Genomic DNA, 19,631 nt, shown 5'->3' with positions numbered 1-19,631 from the left:
TCACAGCAGGCTGTGCCCCTGCCTAGATGCACCCCACACCTCCCTAAGGGCTCTGAGTCCTGGCAACCTCCTCTCCTGCACACCTGGGGCCAACCTGAGCCCCGAATCCCAGTTACCTGTGCTGGGGAGGCATCCCAGGGGCACGGCCGCCACCACCGCCAGCCCAGCTGTGCCCTGTCCGGGGCCCCAAGGCCTGCGCGGCTCCGCAGACCTGTAGGGGGTCCTGCCCAGCCTGACCCTGTTCCTCTGTGCCGGCTCAGGGCAGAGAAGGGGTTAATTTCCATGCAAAATGGGAAACCCAAGGTCTCGCAGCATCCTGTCCGCAGTGGGGAGACAGGTGTGGGCGGGAGGCAGCCAGCAGGCCCAGGGGCGCCGGGCGGACTCACCGGGGTCGAAGTGCGAGCTGAAGGCAAAGCTGGGGTTGAAGAAGGAGGACGACATGGCCAGGGCCAGCAGCGCGACGGGCATCCCCGGGCGGGCGCTGCGCTCAGGACGCCCGCGGCCCTGGCCCGCGCCGCGGCATCGCCCAGCGGCCGCCGCAGGTGCGGAGCGCGCGGCCCCCGCGCCCAGCGCCCCCAGCCACCGCCGCAGCGCGGGCACCGGTGGGGGCGGCGACAGACGAGGCGCCTCCGCCTGCCGCCGCGGCGCCGCGGGGCTCGGCTGGTGCAGTCCGAAAACGCGCGGGAGCGCGCGCGGGGGGCTGGGCCGGGCCGGGGGGCGGACGCGGGGCCGCAGAGCTGCGGGACCCCGGGGCCCGAGGGGCGCGGGGCGGAGCGGGCGCGGGGCGGGAGGGGCGCGGAGGCGGGGGACGCGGAGGCCGGGGATGTGTGCGACGGAGGCCGAGGGACTTGGAGGCCAGAAGCACAGAGGCTAGCAGCGGGCACAGAGGCCGGCGAACGCGGAGGCCGGGAGGGGGCCCAGAGGCTGGGGGTGCGGAGCCTGGGGCCGGGGGTCTGGCAGCGGCCGCCGCAGGGGCCGGGCGGCGCGGGAGTCCCGGGCGGGCTTCGGAGGCGGCGGGGTCCCCGCGTGCCCTCCGGGCGGCGCCTGCGCCAGGGGGGCGGGGGGCTATTTTTGCAGAACCGCTTGAGGCTGTGCCACGCTGCGACACCCGCGGAGAAGGCACCGGCCGCCCCCACCCGCGGCGAGCCGCGCTCGGCGGGCGCACAGGGGCTGTCCCCTCCCGCCCTGTCCCCTCCCGCCCCTCCCCCGCCCGCAGCCATTTTGCCCCGCTGCGGTGGCGCTGCGGGGCCGCGGGCGCGAGGGCAGCCGCTGGGCAGAGCCGGCCGTGGCCTAACAGGTAGGAGAGGCTGGGGAGTTGAGTCGCCTGGAACTCCCGCTCTTAGGCTTGGGCCAGCTGCAAAGCCCCTGGAGGCCTGTTGGAGGGCAGGGGTCGCAGCGCCCGCCGGAAGACGGCCCAGAGAGGCCACCACGACCTTAGGTAGGCGGGAGAGGGCTCCAGGGCTCGCCCATTTTTTCCTAGGGTGGCTCTTCCTGCAGAAAGGCCCCTTCACATGTGCAAAGCAAGGAACCCTTCCCTGTCCCCTCAGGTCCATAGGGGTCTCCTGCAGTGGCAGGTGAACCCCACACACCCCAAGCCTGCCCAGGAGGCTGGGCTGTCCAGACCTTCTTTCTGTCCCAGATTGAGTGGCAAACGCTCCCTGGGGGTTTGTCCCACTCTGCTGTAGACCTAGGAGCCACAGGGTGAAGTGGCCAGTGCAGGGTCTTGCCCACAGCAGCCTGTCCACCTCATCCAGTCTGTGTCTTCTGGAGACTCACGAGAACAAGAGGCCAGGACTGCAGGGATGGTTCACTCCCCCGGGGATGGGGTGATGCAGTGGCCCCTGAGGGCTGCTGTCCAGGAGTGCACCAGTATGAGGGACAGGGGCCAGGTACCCAGCGGCAATACTGCCCAGTCCCCCTATGGAGGACCAGCCTCTGCCCAGCTGGAAGGTACCCCCGACACCTGTACCCAGGCAGGGAGAAAAGTCCAGTACCCCCAGTTGGTACTGGTTTTCAGCTGAGAGGGAGTCTGTCCAGACTGTGAGTGCCAATGATGGCCTGCCCCATGACCAGGCTCTAAAGATGGCTCACTGGAAAGAGCCCAGTTTGGGGTTTGCCTGTGGACATGCGCGCAGGCATGTGCACAAGCAGGCCAGATCCGTGTTGGGAGCTTTTGAGTCAGGTGTACCTGAGTCCCCATGAATGGCACCAATAGGGATGGGCAGTTTGGCCTGCCAATCTGGGGGTGACCAAAGGCCACTGACCCAAGTACAGGCTTCTTCCCATTCCAGGGTAAAGTCAGCTAGCAGCTCTAGGGAAGAGGACCTGAGGATGTGGCCCTGCCCTGTCTCTTGGCCTGGGGAGAGCGCAGTACCCCAGAGCCCTTCGGTGCCTCTGCAGGGACCATGCCCAACAGTGGGAATGAGCACCTGAGTGACCACGGCTGGAGGTCTCAAGCCCACAGTGTGGTGGTCACAGAAGTGCGGGCAGCTGACCCTGGAGGACACCGTTGAGTCCTATAGGATGCCAGGGGCCAAGGGTAGTGGAAGGAGCTGACTCCAGGGGCCCAGCCCAGTGAGAAGGGGCTGCGCGTCCAGGAGGCAGAGGATGGGAGGCCGTGGACGGAGGTCTTGGGTGTGGTGGCAGGAGGTGCAGGAGCAGAGGAGGAGCCTCAGGGTGTCGAAGGTGAGGCAAGGGAGGCTCTGCCCCAAGGGGCACCAAGAAACTCGGGGTTGTGTCCTTCACAGCTGAATGGTGAGCAGCAGGGCAGGTCACATGGGTCCAAAAGCTGCGGCAGGTGCCGTCCCGGCCTGAGCCACAAAAGCATGGTGCTGAGTGACAAGCCGGTCGCAGGAGGCCACGCAGGTATGATTCTGTTCCCACGGGGACAGGAAATAGACCAGGGGTGCCAGGGCCCCAGGCTGTGAGTGAGTGTGGCTCCTTTTGGGGTGATGAGGCACATTCTAAGCCCTGTGGACACCCTGAAACACGCTCCTTCCTGCACTGGTCCTGGGGGCCTGGACCTCGGCTCCAGCTCCCAGGAAGCTGAGGTGAAAGATCCCTTGAGCCCAGGAGTTGGGGACCAGCCTGGGCAAGAGAGCAAGACCCTGTCTCAAAAACAAGACAGCAAGCCCCACTCGATCGTAGACATCAGATGGCAGTCTTACGATACGCAGATCACATCGCAGCAAAGCTGGTGAAAACACGCTTCGTACTTGAGGTGACCGACGTTGGAACGTGATATCCTAAAGAGTCAGAATCCACGTAGCCGGGCATGGTGACTCACACCTGTGATCTCAGCAACTTGGGAGGCAGAGGCATGAGGATCGCTAGTTCGAAGCCAGCCTGAACCTAGTGAGAGTCTGTCCAAGATGGAACATAGAACGAAGGGCCAGGTACAGCCCAGGGGGAGTGCCTGCCCGCTGTGCCCGAGCACACAGGGTCCGTGTGAAAAAATACGTAATGAGTGAACGAATACGACTTTGAAGAAAGGATGGAACAGAAAGGCCACTGAGCCCTGGGCCAGCCCTGCCCAGGATCCTGTCCCACATGCTGGTTCCAGCCATGCCAGACCTGGGGTGGGTGAGAGAGGCAGCCAGGGGACAGAGTGGCCTTTGTTCCCCTCCCTGGCCTCCCCTGCCTCAAGCCCAGATCATGTAAATGTCATGTATCAGGCACAGGTCCTGCCTCGTCTGGGGAACTCCAGCAGGGTCACCTTCTACAGACTGAGACCCAGGGGCTCAGGGAGGGGCACTAGTGGGGGGCCCTGGGGCGAGGGAGGGCAGCCGAGAGGAGCTAGAAGGTTGGGGGCTACCAGAACGAAGGGTCACAACTGGCGTGCTTGAAACCACAGGCCGATTCAGCCTGAAGCAGGTCCCTGGCCGAGGCTCTGGGGCAGGGCCTTCCCGTCTTCCAGCTCGGGCCCCGGTCCTTGGCGTGTGTCTGCGCCTCGGCTCCGACCCCTGCCCCTGTGGCCGGTGGGCAGCTCCTCCGTCTCCTCTTCCGAGCTGCCTCACCTCGGGCAGACCCACCCTCCGCCGGGCCGCCCTTTTGTTCAGTGCTGGGGACGGAACCCAGAGCCTTCGGGTGGGCAGGTGCCCACCACTGAGCCACACCTGCCCGCGGCACCATCTTCCTCACCCCGCAGAGACCCTGTGTCCAAGCAAGGACACTGTGCCAGGGGCCAGGACCTGGACGTATCTTTGCTGGGGGCCACTGCAGCACTGGGCAAGGAGTGCAGAGCGGGGAGCCCAGCGCGGGGCAGGTCAGCACCTTCCTGGATTCTTCCCACACACATTTTAATCCCCATAAGCCACATTCCCATTTCTGCCTGTGAGCCGGCCCGCCCTGGATTCAGCACACAAACCAGGTGCTGCCGCCACAGTGGGCGGCAGGCACCCCTGCCTGGCAGGACACCACCCCATGCTGGGCACCTCGGTCACATCCCCAGCTCGGCCTGCGAGGCCCTCTGAGCATCGTCTCCAGTGGGCTGGGGCCTCCAGGCGCAGCCCATGAGCCAGGGCTGCAGTTCCTGAGCACACCCAAGGGGCAGTACGTGCCTGGCAGGAGGAGCCGCCCGGGACCCAGCTCGCCTGCGAGTGCCTCTGCACACGGGAGGGGTGCTCTGCAGGGCAGGTCTGTCCCTCCCGCAGCGTTCCCAGGACAGCCCTCAGCTGTGGGATAACCGCCCTGCACCCCACCCCTAACTGTGCTCCACAGGTGGTCACTGGGCTTCTGGCACCTGACAGAGACACCGTGGGCAGGGGGCTACCTGCCAAGGGTGCCCAGCCTCCACAGGAAACCCAGCTGTTGCCAGTGTTCAGAGCTGGCCAGGGGCTGCCCACCCACCACAGAAGGCACACCATGGTCTAGAAGGAGGCTGCAGCTTGATTTCTCTGTCCTTATACTAAAATGGCCCCAGGAACAGAGGAGCCAGTTCCTCTTCCGTTTGTAACACAGCAGGGCAGGCTGGGTGGCAGCAGGGCCCAGCCCCGTCCCCACAGTGGCTCCAGGCAGGAGGCTGGGCAGTGTCAGCCCTCCAGGAGCTTCTGCAGGGGGCAGCGTCCACAGTGCATGGGGACAGGGTCACCCTGTGCTGTGAGGTGTTCCTGTGGCCCTAGCTCCAACCAGAGCAGGGCCAGGGCTGGGGTGGGAGGGGCGACTCTGACCCAAAAATGAAACCTGAGGGGCCGCGGGGGACGGGCCATCTGTCAGCCCTGGGCAGGTGCTGGCTCCAGAAACTGTGGAGAGCAGAGCCAGCTGCCGCTTCCCCACCCCGCGAGGCCTGACTGCTCACACTGAGCTCTGCCCCTGCAGCATGCTTCTTGGACTTTGTTAAAAGTGCTCTGTCCACTCTGCAGGTGTCCTTCTCCTAGTGCAGTGAAATTCACACGACTAAGCTCAGCCATCTTCAAGTGGACAGACGGGTGGCTTTGTACACTTTCACAGAGCATGGGACGGTCCCCGCCTGTCCCCTCTCGAGAGGACGCCCTGTCCTCACTGCACACTGGCCATGTATCAGCCCCGGCCCTGGCACCCGCCAGTCTGCGCTGTCCCTGTGGACTGGCCTGCCGGACGCTTCGTAGGAAGGGGGCCTGCAGTGCATGGTGTTTTCTGTGGCCCCTTCCCCAGCGTACGTCTGAGCTCACCCGTCGGTGGCCTGGGCCGAGCATCGGCCCTTCACATGACTGAACAGGCTCCATTGTCCCACGTGTTGATGTCAGTGCAGCTGTTGTGACCACAGTCTCATGTGGACGTGTGGCAGGCGTGGCCACTCAGGGTACCTGGGACACCGGGCTGCGGCAGACTCTTGGAGAAGAACTTGGCAGGACCGGGTCCTCTGCAGCTTCCCCGGTGATCCAGCCCTGTGAACGCAGCCAAGGTGGAGGGGGCACTTCACACCGTCTCTCAGGACCAAGGCTCTGGAACCTTCCCAAAGCCCAGCAGATGGGCAGCCGAGGGAGCTGCTGGAGTAGCCCACAGGCACCATGAGGAGCTCTTCACCTCGCACCCGGTCTGGAGGGTGCACCGACTCTGGGCATAGCCCTCCCAGAGGCAAAGACCCGCAGCACAGGGAGCTGGGGACGGGGCTGGGAAAAGTTCGCACTTTTTTACCGTCATTTTGGGGTACGATACTCTTTCTAAAATAAAAGACTCAAAGTCCTAGGCCTGGAAAAGAAATAGATGGTGAGGTGTGCAGACAGGCCATGGCCAGGAGGGGCTCTCATGGGTGAGGTGTCCCTGCTCCACTCCCCAAGGTCTCACTCTGGTGGCAGCCCCGCGAGGGCACTACCTGGGGGAGAGGAGCTCACAGGAGCCATCTTGGCCTGACAGGGACTCCTTCTCTGCCCCTGGCCTTTACTTTAGGGGCATCCTAGCCCCTGGAGAGTCAGGACAAAGACAGCTGCTCAGCCTTGGCCAATCACTGGAGAATGCTCAGGGTGTCCAGGCTCTCCTGCTGGCTTTTCTTTTTTTTTTTTTTTTTTTTTTTTTTTTTTTGGGTGCTGGGGATCGAACCCAGGGCCTTGTGCTTACAAGGCAAGCACTCTACCAACTGAGCTATCTCCCCAGCCCCACCTGCTGGCTTTTCTGAAACCCTGGCCGCCCTGCTCCCACTGGGAGACCATGCCAGACCCCGCAGGCCAAACTCATGGACACCACGCACACCCTCCAGCTTCCATGAGCAGGAGGAACGTGGGCACAGGAGCAGTGGATTGGTTTGCCCAAGTTTACAGCTGGAAGGCCAGGGCAGTTGCTTCCTCCTGGACCACATCTTGCACTGTACAGGAAAACACTGAGAATCAGACAAATTCCTGGAAACACAAAACTACCAAATCTGAATCACAAAGAAATAGAAAATTGTCATAGACCGGTAATCAATAAGGAGGCTGAATCGGGGATCAGAACTCTGACAAAGAAAAACCTGGACCTAGTGTGCTCACAGCTGAGCTCTACCAAATTTTTAAAGAGCTAACATCAACCCTTCGCAAACTCCTCCAGAAAACAAAAGAGGAGGGAATACTTCCTGACTCCTTCTTGGCCAGCATTATCCTGATATCAAAGCCAGAAAGAAGGCCCCAGGAAAAGAAAACCACAGGCCAACATCTCTCGCGAACGCTGATGCAAAGGTCCTCAACAAAACGCTGACCACCTGAACTCAGCAGCACCTTCCAAAGGTCGTCCACCATGACAGGTGGGATTGTTTTCCTCGAATGCAATGAGAGTTCAGCATTCGAGAATCCATCCCTGCCACACACAGCTTTAACAGGTTGAAGGACAACTGATGCAGAAAAAATATTTGATGAGATTCAACACCCTTTCACGACAAAAGCACTCAACAGATGGAGTAGAACGAAAATACGTCAACACACCCCTTCTATGCAAAACCCACAGCAAACACCATGCTCCAAAGGAGGGTAGACCTCCTCTACAATCAGGAACAAGGCAGGGTGCCTGCTTTTGTATTTACAGTCAACATAGTACTAGCAGTTCTAGCCAAAGCAATTAGGCAAGAAAAGAAAAAACTATTCAAGTTGGAAAAGAAGAAGTCAAAACTATCTCTGCTAATAGATAATATGATCTTATATTTTGAAAACCTGAAAGATCCCCCAAACTGTTAGAGCTAACAAATGAATTTAGCAAAGCAGCAGGAAATAAAGTCACACACCCTTGTGTTTCTATATACTAATAATAAACAAATTGAAAAAAAATTGCAAAAACAATCTCTTAATAGCAAAAACAAATCTTAAAAATAATTCCATTTATAATATCAAAAAGAACAAAATACCTGGGAATTAAGTAAGGAGGTAAAAGATGTGTATAATGAAAACAGCCAAACATTGCTGAAAGAAAGAAGACATAAATAAATGGAAATGCATTCCAGGTTCACATTAAGATGTCAGGACCAGGGCTGGGGTTGTGGCTCAGTGGTACAGCACTTGCCTCGAATGCGTGGGGCACTGGGTTTGATCCTCAGCACCACATAAATAAATAAAATAAAGACACTGTGTCCATCTATAATTTAAAAAAAAAAAAAAAAGATATCAAGACTACCAAAGTGAGGGCTGGTATCTAGCTCAGCTGGTAGAGTGCTTGCCTTGCAAACACAATGCCCTGGGTTCAATCCCCAGCACTGCAAAAAAAAAAAAAAAGAAAAAGAAAAAGAAAGACTACCAAAGTGATCCACAGAGTCAGTGCATTCCTCTCCAAATTCCACTGACAATCCCATTGTAAAATTCACATGGGATCTCAAACACCTGGAATAGCCAGGACAATCTTAAATAAGAAGAAAAAGGTGATTTCAAAACTTACTACACAGTTGCAGTAATTGAGACAGTGTGGTACTTACAGAAAGACACATGGAAACTGGGATAGAATAAAAAGAGAAATTGTACTGTCAAAAAAAAAAAAAAAAAAAAACTGGGTTTTTGTTTTTGGTTTTGGGGGTTTTTGGTACTGGGGATTGCTTAACCATGAAGCCACATCCCCAGCCCTTATTTTTATGTTTTACTTTCAGACGGGGACTTGCCAAGTTGCTGAGGCTGGTCTCAAGCAATCCTCCTGCCTCAGCCTCCCAAGTTGCTGTGACTACAGTCATATGCCACCATGTGTGGCTGTCAAGTGGTGTTTGACAGAGGTGTCAAGACCATTCACTAGGGAAAGGGCAAACTTGCAACAAATGGTACTAGAAAACCAGATATCCAAATGCAACCAAGTGCAGCTAGAGCCTTCCCTCAGATCATGTGCAAAATTAACTCCAACAGGATCAAGACCTGAACATAAGAGCTAAAGCCATAAAACTATTAGAGGGAAACAGGACAAAATCTTCATGACATTGGATTGGCACTGATTTCTTGGATATGATGCCCACAACAGTCAACAAAAAAAAACATAAACTTGTTGTTTTTTTAATATATACATATATATTTTTTAGTTGTAGATGGATACAATACCTTTATTTTATTTATTTTTATGAGGTGCTGAGGAGCGAACCCAGTGCCAGGCAAGCACTCTACCACTGAGCCACAACCCAAGCCCAAAAACACAAATTTGAGTTCATGAAAATTAAAAAAAAAAAAAAAAAATGCAGAAAAGAAACCATCAACAGAGGAAAAAAGTCGATCCAAAGAATGGAAAAGCCAGGTGCAGTGGCTTGGGAGGCTGAGGCAGGAGGCTCACAAGTTCAAGATCAGTCTCAGCAATTTAGTGAGGACCTAAGCAACTTAGTGAGTCCCTGTCTCAAAATAAAAAATAAAAAGGACTGGGGATGTGGTCCAGTGGTAGAGCAGGCTCGGTTCAATCTGCAGTACCCCCAAAAAGAGAGAGAGACTGGAGAACATGTTGCAGTTGTTTATCTGACAGGGAATCAGTGGGGAGTGTACAGAGACTTCCTGAAGTTCAACAACAGAAGTCGAGCAATGTGATTCAAAAACAGACAAGAACTGAGAGACGCTTCTCAGAGCAGACACGGGCATGGCCAGGAAGCACCTGGGAAGGCGCTCAGCATCCCGAGTCTCAAGGACACCAGACCAAACCACCATGAGGCCCTCCCACACCCACAGGAGGCTACGATCGGAAGGCGGCAACGTGGAGACACGGGCCCACGCAGCAGCGGCCCCTCCATGGGGTCCAGCACCTCTGCTTCTGGCCATTCTCCAGAAGCACTGCAGGCAGGGACAGGAGGAAACGCGGCACCCAGGCGTCCATCAGCAGAGGGGCAGACAAACGAAATGTGATCCGTCCACACACAGGAAAGTTCTGCAGCCCTGAGAAGAAATGAGCTCTTTTCCCTCAGGTGCCCACAGGGCTCCTGCCCACCCAGTGCCCTTGGCATGGTAAAAACAAACCAAGGTCTCGCTCTGCCCAGGTCTCCCCGGTGCCGGAGCTGCACCTTTGCCGCGGGGTGGAAGAAGGAACCGTGGGTGAGCTCCCGCTCTGGAGCTACGGCACTGGCTGACCAGGGGCAGCTCTCCTCCCAGGCCCTGGAGGCGCCCACGTCTGTGCCAACCAGTATGTGGTAAAAAGCTGAGGCCAAGACGACCTCCGCATCGCAGGACCACCCGGCTCGAGTCTCCAAATCAGCAAGGCGCGGCCCCGCTCAGGGGCCAAGGGGCTCCAGACAGGGGTGTGGATGCCCTCGGGAAGCCCTGGGCATGGTGGCCAAGTCATCCTGTCCCTCCGCATCAAGTTGCAGAACAAGGAGCACATGGCCGAGGTCCATGCAGGGCCAAGTTCAATTCCCCGGCCACCAGAAGGTCCACATTTCAAAGGAGGAGGACGTGACCAAGTTTAGTGCAGACAGGTTTTAAGATGTGGTGACTGAGTAGCAGCTCGTCCACAGTTGTGGTCTCCCGGACAATTGGGGAGCCTGCACTCCTGAGGACTGCCATGTGCCCTTAGTCACTCCGCCAGTAAATCCTGTATCATGACCGAGAAAAAGATGAAAAAAAGGGATCCGGACGCGTGCCGCACCACGGACTCTGAAATTCTTGTGCTAAGTGAAACAAGCCAGGCACACAGGGACGGGACCAGCGGAGGCCAGGCACGCAGGGACGGGACTGCAGAGGCCAGGCATGCAGAGGCTTCCTCCAGAGCTGCCCAGAACCACCCCTTCAGCAGGGCAGAGCGGGGAGGCCGGCAGCTGGGAGCAGGGAGGAGAGTCAGGTGTGGGGACAGGCTTCCGTCTGGAAGGTGGTGTCCCCTGGAGAGGACAGTGGTGGTGGCCGCACCACCCCGGGTGTGTGCTCAGCTGCTGACAGTGCACTTAAAGCCGGCCATAGTGGTGAGCTTCTACCACAGTGAAAAAGGAGAAAGAAGAGAAGCAGCTGGAGGAACCGGGAGAGGCCAGCCTCCTCGCGGGGCCTCCCCGAGTGCTTTGACCTGCGCGGACCTTCCACCGCAGTGCACTCCTCAGGGTCCCAGCAAAGCAAGGACACTGGCTAGGCCCCAAAGATGCTGAGGATTTCCCCAGTCCCTTGCTGCTGCGGACAGAGGCGGCTCAGCCCGCCACCCCTCACTCTACTGGGCCTGGTATCTGCCCTGAGGCTCCAGGTGGCTCTGTGACCCCCATGCCTGGTTAGGACAGGCCTCATGGTCTCCTCGAACAAAAAGAACGGGTGTTTATTTTTCCCCTTCCTGGGGTCTTCTGAATGAAGTGACAGAGCCTCCGGGCAGGGCCTACCCAAGGCTGACGGCACTGCATAACACGTCCATCACTGCTGACCCTGGGGAAGGGGGACTTCAGGGCAGCAAAACCACCAGCAGACCAGGAACTGTGCCCAGCCATGCCCCGCCCTGCCCTCTGCACGGCCTGCGTCCCCAGGGGTCCACCTCATGGGGCCCAGCTGGGCTCTGGGTACTACCTGCGCAGAAGGGGACAAGGTACCTGGTGCTCAGAGCCAGGCAGGGGCAGCCCTGGCCTCCTCGCCCACCAGAGGGACACCAGAGGGAAGAGGTCTGTGCCGCACCCTCCGGAGGCCTCCCAGCAGCAGTCAGCCTCCGGCTCCGCTGCACTGCGTGTCTTCCTGGCCCAAGTCCCCGACCTGCCAAAGACCACCTCTCCAGGGTCCCACCACCCCTGCCACAGCTGGGCAGTGGCCACAGCCTCCTCTCTTGGGCCTCATGGCCCAGCGCTCCAGTGCCTGGGGCACAGGGCTGTGGCAGAGGATCCAGGTCTGGGTTCCATCCTGTGACCTTGGGCGAGGCCCTTGGCCCTGCATCAGTCTGCCTGCCCCTCCCCCACACCATGCGGGCAAGGCCAGGTGCTGCCCATGGCTCGTCTGCCCAGTCTGGATGGACTCGCCAAGTGCCAGCAAGCCCCTTGGGGCCGCCGGTGCCAGGCTGGAGTGCCCAGGAGGGGTGAGGGGACAGCTGTAACCACAAGATGTAAACAGGCTGGGCAGGTCCCAGGTATAAAGCCTGAAGCCCCCGCAGCCATTCAACACACGGCCTGACCTGCCTCTCCAGGGCCCTCGAGGAAAGCAGGCGGTAAGCCCTGCGGGCGGGGAAGCCGCGGGCACTGGGCCTGGGCTTCATACACAGGGCAAACAGGGGCCCTGGGATCTGGGAGGACCTCAGACAAAGTCTAGGGGAGGTAGGGAAGGAGGAAGGGGGCAGCTCGTCGCGCCAACAGCACCCACGCCCAGGGAGCCCTGCTCCACAGACAGCCACGCGGGCCTGAGTCTCCGTGTGCCCAGGAAGGGCGACTGTGAGCCGGGACAGCGTGGGTGCTGATGGGCCCACCACCCTGGGGCCCTGGGGTGCACAGGGCAGGGTCTCCAGGGCCTCCTGATGCAGGAGCCCTGAGCTGGCTCTGGCCCCTCACCCAGCCCCTCATGGAACCCCTCCGTGCCCATTATCCCCTGGCCACCAGGGAGCCCTCCCACGCCGGCACCTGAACCTGGGCTCCTTGGCAGAGGCTTGGGGGCTGTGGCGGCCCCTGCCCCAGGAAAGGCCATGTGGGTGGCGTGGAGTGACTGGGCATAAAGGCTGGCAGTGGTACTGGGGGCACGGCCACTGGCAGGCCTTGGAGCTCAGTCAGTTCTGGTGGGGGAGGGCGGGAGGTCAGAGGCAAGGGGAGGCCTGTGGGGAGAGAAGAGGAAGGACCTCTCCAGGCCCTGAGAGGAGCACTGGGCCCACTTGCCTGGGCCTCGCAGTCTCTGCCAGGCCGGACTTCATGGCCTTCCTCTGGGGACTGGTCAAACCCCACCCCAGGCCTGGTCGCAGGGGCTATAAATAAACGGCCCCCTCCCAGCCCTGCCGGTGGGGACTCTGACAGCAGTGCGGTGGGAAGGGGCAGGCGAACAGCACAGGTCTAGGCAGGACATCGGCCTGTGGCCTGGCCAGCCTGGCCTCGGATGTGGCTGGGCCCCTTTGCCCCTAGCAGGACCCCTGAGATGCCAGGCGAGGGAGTCAGGAGCCCGCTCAGGACCCGGGGTGGCAGGGCCTCTGCTGTGCTGCAGGGGTGGCCACTGAGGTGACGATGGGGCCCAGTTCTAAGCCCACCGGAAGGTGCAGAAGCCCGGGCCACACCCTCCCTCCCCCGTTAGAGGACTGGGGCGGCCCCAGTGCCCCCAGCCCCAGGCCCAGGGTGGGGCTGCAACCTTTGACCTATCAGGAGGAGAGGAGAGGGGCCTCCGGCCACTGTCCAGCCCAGGCCAGGCCATGACAGCCACACTGCCCCTCCTGCTGGGGCCACGTGTTCCAGAAGTCTCCATCACCTCGTGAACTTTCAGGAGGGCCCAGGGGCCGTGGACACCTGCTGGCCTCCAGCCCTGGCCTCTGAAATAGCTGTTCCCACTTGCATCCTGGAACCCAACACCCCCCAGGGAAACAACCCGAGAGCCCGCAGGTCACAAGGCACTGCCATGAGGGGCACAGGTCGCCTGACTTGCCCCGCAAAGTGGGGACAGTGATATCTGCACCTGCTCGGCCACACGGGCTCAGGGTTGCCCCCGAGGAGCAGTTGCCCTGGGACCATCCTGCCTTTCTCAGGGGGAAACTGAGGCACAGAGGGGTGGGGGCCTGAGTCCTGAGCAGATTCCTCCACCAACTGCCCCTCTTCTAAGCCTGGGGACTCCCACACCCCAAGTTGTGGTGCCTGCTGCCCAGGCGGGGTGCACAGCTGCTCTCTACCCACCCCAGGACAGGATGGACGAGGACTTCTCCTCCCAGATGAAGAAGGTGGCGCTGGCCATGGGCACGTCTCTGTCAGACAAGGACATAGAGCTCCTGCCCTCAGACATGAGGCACCACGGTATAGCCAGCTCTGGACCCAGCCCGGCAGGGAAGGGGGAACTGGACACAGCTGCCCCTGTCCCTGGGCCCAGGCCTAGCGGGGACATCTGATGTGTGCCCCTGGGGCTGATGGGCACAGGACACCATGACCCTGGTGAGCAGGGGAGGGAGGAAATGGACCTGGCTGACCCCATCTCTGGGCCAGGCCCAGTGCACCAAATGACCTGCCCAGCCCCATGCACAGGTGGCTCTGCTGACCCCAGCCCGGTTGGTTCCAGGGTCCTTCAACTACCTCAGGTTCTTTGAGTACATGCGCCAGTTCCAGGCCTCAGGACAGCTGGAGAGCGCCATTCGCAAGGCCTTCCAGACCCTGGACAAGGACAAGAGCGGCTTCATTGAGTGGAACGAGATCAAGTAATGGTCTGGGCTGGGGAGGGGGCGCAGTCCCGGGCCAGGCGCAGCCGGGGCCCCAGGCACCCAGCAGACCTGGCGTTCTCCCTGGGGTCCACTGGCCAGGGCCACAGGTCAGTGCCAGACCCAAACCCAGAGGGCGGGGCGTTCTGGGCCCAAGCACCCCATCCAGGGCCTCAGTTTCTCCTGTAAAGTGGGCAGGGAGCAGCTGTGACCTTCAGCACGGCTGGCCTGACTCGAGCCCCCTCGACCCAGGTACGTCCTGTCCACCATCCCCAGCGGCATGCCCACTGCCCCACTGACAGATGAGGAGGCCGAGGCCATGATCCAGGCGGCCGACATGGACGGGGACGGGAGGATCGACTACGAAGGTGGGGGCAGCACGGACGGGCCGGGGAACCCCTCCAGGGCCCGCCCCCTGGCCGCTGGCCCCACAGTGAGGTCCAGGCAGTTCTCAGCACACCACTGTCCAGGCACAGCACTGAGCAGCCATCCCACCCCAAGTCTGTCAGCACCCCAACAGTAATACGGGGTTTCTGAGTGGGTGGGGGTTTCGCCGAGCAGGGACGTGTCCAGGGTGGGCCTGGGAAGGTCAGCGGCGGGCGGAGCCAGCGTGGGCTGGGCGGAGCCGAGAGGAAGTAGCGGCCACAGGCTGCCTCGCCTCTGGCTGCCCTGGGGCTGGACTTCCTGCCACCACTCACCCCCAGTCGTGGGCTGGGGCAGAGGGCAGGCAAAGTGGCCACCAGGAAAGAGCCAGTGGGCTCAGCGCCCAGATGCCCTGTCCAGCTGTGGCCCCGTCCCCACCCACCGAGGCCGACCACCATCAGACCTCAGTGCAAAGGGCAGCCCTGAGCATGACACAGAGCAGCTGGCCGGGTGTGCATGGGACTCAGGGCAGCTGCCCAGAAAGGTCCAGCAGGAATTCCCGAGGCCTCGGCACAGACCGGCCACTGTGAGCTCGCCGAGGGTCCACTGGTGACCTCCGAGGGGCACACAGGCACAGGACCAGGGCTCGAGTGCCCTCCAGACTGTGGGCCCTCACGAAGGGGCAAGCCTCCCACCGCTGGGGGTCGGAGGGCCAGCAGCCTGGGGCATCCGAAGGCAGGGCGTTTACCAGGAATGGGTTTCCTGCCCTAGAATTTTCTGAATTAATCAAGAAGGAGAAAATCCCGAGGAAGAAGTAACACCACGAGCAGCCCTGGGCCAGTGAGCAGCCCCTGTGGGCTGTGCCCCAGCGGACGTTCTCGGAGGAGACCATGAGGGTGGACGCCCTGTGCCAGGGAGGTGGGAGAAACACGCTGTGGACAAACACCGCCTGCCGCCCGCGTGTCTGTGAGCGCCACCGCCCATGTCGGGGCAGGAGGGGGGGGCAGGCTGGCCTGGGGGCGGGATAAGGGCGGGGCAAGAGGGCAGGGCGTGGCTGGCGTCCACTCTCTGCGCAGGGACTTTGGGGTGGTCCCCCACCAGCCCTGGGCTGCCTGGGCCTACACTCCCTGTGAGCCCAGTGCTTTCTGAACGGCCGCCTTCTGGTGCCCTGGCCTGTCCGGTGGCCTCCTGGCCCCACCCCCCCCAGTTCACAGCAGATGCGTGGACGGGTGTGAGGATATCTACCGCGCCTCTGCCCAGGGTGCTCTGTAGGTGCCCCTGGCCTCCCTATAGGGCCAGAGCCTCCAGCAGTTGACTCTCCATCATCCTGCCTCCCCTGGTCTCTGGGCTGCCGCCTCCCACCCACTCCTTGTGCTCCTTCCCTCCACAGCCCCGTCCTCTCCCAAGCTCTCTGGTGGGACTTGGGGCCCAGTCCTCAGTCTCTGCCCTGCCCACACTTGCCCACCCCTCCAGTCCTGTCATCCAGCTGTGCAGAGTGAGCACCAGGAGCATGGGTCACCTTGGAACCACTCATGGGGAGCAGGTGGCCTGTTCTAGTGCTCCACAGGAACACCCTGCCCCAGGGCCTTTGCACAGCTGCTCCCTCAGCTTGGCATGCTCCTCAGCTACATGATAAACTCCCCCTTCTCCTTCAATGTTTTCCTCGGATGTCACATCCAGTGAGGTTTCTGCCCACCATTCCATATTCCACTCACCCCCAGTCTCTCACGCCCTCCTTGGTTTGGTCTCTTTCCCCAGGGCACCGCCCCTCCTCTAAGACACTATGACAGTATGAGCAGACGAAGCATCAGAGACATGGGGTGTGAGACCCCAGAAAAGGAGAGCCCCAGGAGGTGGGCATGGAGGGGCACAGGTTCTGGCAGGCACCTTCCGGCCAGGGACACTGTCAAGGGCTGGCAGCCTCCTGGGTGTCCAGGATCAGTCAGGAAGGAGGTGCCCAGGTGGCAGCTCCAGTGGGGTCCCCAGCCGGCCCTCACAGACCTGGGTCCTTCGCCCCACGCCCCAGCTGCCCACCACAGCAACAGAGGGTCAGCAAATCACAGCCAAAACTGGTCTGCACGCCGTCTGCGGCTGGTTTTAACTACAAGGCCATACAGAGTCTGAAAGTAAAAGGAAGGGCAAAGAGACACCATGCAGGGCTGGGGTGGAGCGTTCACCTAGCACGTGAGAAGCACCAGGTTTGATCCTCAGCACCACGTAACAATACATAGATAAAATAAAGGTCTAAAAATGTTTTTAGTGGGCTGGGGATATATCTCTGATGGTAGAGTGCTTTCTTCACATGCACAAAGACCCGGGTTCAATCCCAGCACCACCAAAAAAAAAAAAAAAAAAAAAATCAAATTTAAAAAGAGACACCATGCAGGCATCAAGGAGAGAAAGCTTTACTATCAGATATAGGCACCTTTAAGGTCACAGAGGAATGACTCATAGTGATAAAGGGTCAACCACAGGGGCTCATCATTGTTCTGAATGTGTGTACTTCTAATAGAGCCTCAAAATGCACAAAGGATAAATGAACCCACTAGAATGAGACAGAGACGTTGCACAAACACTGAGGTGGGGGACCTCAGCGTTCAACTCTCCGGGACCAAGAGACCATTGCAGGGTAACCAGTGGGACTCCAGAAGCCTCCAGAAGCAGAATGGGCTGAATACTGATGATGCAGACAGCACTCTGCAGCCAACTGATGCAGAACACATGTTCTTTTTTAAATATATAGATGTAGCATTTGCCAAAAATGACTAACAGTTAGGCCATAAAGCAAGTCTCAATAAAGTGAAAGGACTAAAATAATAGGGAACATGCTCAGGGAAGGTAAGTTAGAAATCAAAAACAAAAATCTAAGAAAAACAATGCAGTTCTAAATAGTCCACCATATAAAGAAACCACTATGGAAATAAGAAAATGGAACCTAATGTTAACAAAAATGCAACATCACAAACCCTGTGGGTGCAGCTCAAGTTGTAATCTGAGGGAAATTCATAGTCCTAATGCCTTGAGTTGAAGGGGAAAGGGCTGGCAATCAATGATCTAAGTATTCTTTCCAGAACTTAGATAAAGAATGGAAAGTTCAGATCAAAGAAGAGAGGGAAGGAAATAAAGGGCAGGAATTCTGAGTAAGTGCCTTGTTTTCTGTCTGTACCCTGTGGGGACGTGGGCACCACAAGACCTGAGTGCACAGAGATGGCTGTGGCTGCTGGGACCTCGCAAAGGAAGGTGGCTCAGGAGTAGCCCTGTGGGGGAGACAAGACCCACGAGCACAGCGAGGCCGGCGGGGTGAACGAGCCCCAGGCAGAGTCCATCTGAGGGTCTCAGGTCTGACCTCCTCCCCTGGGAACACTCCCCCTCACCGGGGGACCAGACTTACCACCCACTCTACAGTCCAGGAACCGAGGGTGGCTCCGGTCGACTCTGGGCGTCCTCGCCCATGATCACAGACTCTTCCACTCCGGGCACCCCACCACATCAGGGACCCCTTCCCACAGGAGCTCCACATATCACGTCCTGCTGGGTGGCAGTTCTGCTGCCCCTGCCCTGACCTTTGGCCCACAGCCTGAAGGAGGAGTAGCTGGAGGGCCCAGGCAGCAGGCTGAGGACAGTTCCCCCCGAGACCCCAGGACGGTCCTGTGGAGTGAGGTGTGGGGGCTGGTCTGAGACTGCTCTCAGACCCTGCAGCTGTGCGCGGACGGACTGTGGACTCCCCTCCAAGCCCTTCCCGCCCCGCTCCCCAGGAGTCCAGGCCCTCGGACAACTTGCGCTCCCTCCCAGTTCACATCTGCCTCCAGCCTGTGTCCTCGTCAAGGGCACTTTCCAGCCTCACCTGAGGGCTCGGGATCTTCCTTCTGGTCAGCAGCCCTGTCCTGCAGATGGTGAGCAGAGGGGCCCAGCAGTCTGCACCCTCTGCCAGACACAGCCTCCAAGCCAGCCTGAGCTCAGGGACCAGCCAAGTTCTTCTCTGGGAGGGGCTAGACCAGGAGCAGACGTGGCTTGTATCCAGTAGTGACCAGGACGCAGACTGTCACAGGTGGTACAGGACAGAGGAGTCCTGAGCCTGGCTGGGCCCTCAGTGGGGGACCCTCAGAGCAGCCCCAGCCACAGCCAGCAGCACCACACTGCACAAAAGCTGCCGGGGTCCTACACACCAACTGCAGGCAGGAGGGTGAGGCTCGGGTGGTGGGCCCCCTGGCGACGCTGGGACAGTGTTGGGCAGCATCCCAACACCAAGGCCTGATCCTGGATGATGGTGCCTGCTGAGTAGACCCCCATCTCCCTCCACGCGCTTCAGGACTCTGCCTGCCCATGAGGGCTTCCCGTCTGTGCTGGCAACCCTCGGGGTGAAGGGCACTGAGCAGGCTCTGAGCTCATGTGCCAAGGCAGAGGCTGCAGAGGGTGAGGCTCGGCAGTGCCCGCCCTCCTCGGGCGCCTGTCCAGTCCCCGTTTCCAGAGGGCTCCAGGCACAGCTCACAGGGGCTGGGTCTCGGGAGAGGGCCGCCTGCTCCCCTGGGGTCTTTCCAGTCATGAGGGGCACAACAGCAACCCAGGGTCTTCAGGCACCCAGATGGGTGGAGCCTCCCGCAGGCCAGGTGAGGACAGAGGGCCATTCTCTGAGTTGGGCACCGGAGCTGAGGATTAGGGCCACAGGGCAAGGCAGGGAACAGACAGGGGCAGCAGGGGGTGCTGAGAGCAGAGGGGCTGCTGGGCACGTGCCATTTCCTGGTCAGTCTAGACAGCCGAGGAGGGAGACGGGGAGCACGGTAGGAGCCAGAGCCAGGCCTGGCCTCTGCAGTGTCCCCGGCCCGGAGAGAAAACAAGGCAGGTGACACAGGACTCTAAAACCACCTCTTTTACTGTAAAACAGCCACAGGCAGCCTGCCCGGCATCCTGAGCACAGGGCTGACCGGGCAGCAGGCTGCGCCTCAGCCAGAGTGCAGCCCCCAGCCCGCACAGAGCCAGGACTCGGCCCAAGCACCAGCCACAGGACCTGGCCACCTCCGGCCGGTCTCCACCCTGCAGGCGGCTTCACTGGGCAGTCGGGGGTGGCCGCCGGCGCTGCTCCAGCAGCTCCTCCAGGTGATCGGCCCGCTTCATGGCAGCCT

At 59.9% G+C, this 19,631-nt stretch overlaps 2 protein-coding genes and 1 long non-coding RNA gene across 9 annotated transcripts in view; 1 reads left to right on the top strand and 2 right to left on the bottom strand.

The window, feature by feature from the left end:
- Positions 1-632, bottom strand: part of Aatk (apoptosis associated tyrosine kinase) — a 34,218-nt gene extending 33,586 nt beyond the window's left edge. Inside the window, exon 1 of one of the 2 annotated variants that reach the window (XM_047544538.1) lies at positions 387-632. In XM_047544538.1, the coding sequence (XP_047400494.1) occupies positions 387-468 (82 nt within the window). In that variant the 5' untranslated portion in view covers positions 469-632. Of the gene's footprint in view, positions 1-116; positions 251-386 lie in introns of those variants that run through there. The other variant, XM_047544540.1, reaches the window with a different exon arrangement.
- Positions 432-15,445, top strand: Pvalef (parvalbumin like EF-hand containing). Of its 5 annotated transcripts, XM_047544549.1 has the most exons (6): positions 432-542; positions 9,361-11,985; positions 13,642-13,753; positions 14,013-14,148; positions 14,401-14,516; positions 15,283-15,445. In XM_047544549.1, exons 3-6 carry the CDS (start codon positions 13,648-13,650, stop codon positions 15,327-15,329), a joined length of 405 nt encoding a protein of 134 aa, XP_047400505.1. In that variant the 5' UTR covers positions 432-542; positions 9,361-11,985; positions 13,642-13,647; the 3' UTR covers positions 15,330-15,445. The 5 variants fall into 5 exon arrangements, with proteins under 5 accessions (XP_047400505.1, XP_047400506.1, XP_047400507.1 ...); XM_047544550.1 differs by lacking the exon at positions 9,361-11,985 and having other exon boundaries at positions 435-542; XM_047544551.1 differs by lacking the exons at positions 432-542; positions 9,361-11,985 and adding an exon at positions 1,204-1,297.
- LOC124979801 (uncharacterized) lies at positions 9,211-19,629 on the bottom strand. Of its 2 annotated transcripts, none has more exons than XR_007107693.1 (4): positions 18,356-19,629; positions 17,903-18,103; positions 17,678-17,768; positions 9,211-9,764 (listed from the first exon to the last, which is right to left on the bottom strand). It is a non-coding gene; the product is annotated as an uncharacterized LOC124979801 (long non-coding RNA). The 2 variants fall into 2 exon arrangements; XR_007107694.1 differs by lacking the exon at positions 9,211-9,764 and adding an exon at positions 16,920-17,218.
- Between the last annotated feature and the right edge of the window lie 2 nt (positions 19,630-19,631).

The sequence above is a fragment of the Sciurus carolinensis genome, chromosome 3, assembly GCF_902686445.1.
Source record: "Sciurus carolinensis chromosome 3, mSciCar1.2, whole genome shotgun sequence".
In the NCBI taxonomy this organism is placed as follows: domain Eukaryota; kingdom Metazoa; phylum Chordata; class Mammalia; order Rodentia; family Sciuridae; genus Sciurus; species Sciurus carolinensis.
Note: the sequence above shows the minus strand (reverse complement) of the source record. Positions and strands in the feature narration are given on the sequence as shown.

Coding starts and splice junctions, on each gene's coding strand:
- Pvalef (XM_047544549.1), top strand. CDS start 13,648: ATGGACGAGGACTTCTCCTCCCAGATGAAGAAGGTGGCGCTGGCCATG. Junction 14,149..14,400: donor ATTGAGTGGAACGAGATCAA/GTAATGGTCTGG, acceptor CCCTCGACCCAG/GTACGTCCTGTCCACCATCC. Junction 14,517..15,282: donor CGGGAGGATCGACTACGAAG/GTGGGGGCAGCA, acceptor TTCCTGCCCTAG/AATTTTCTGAATTAATCAAG.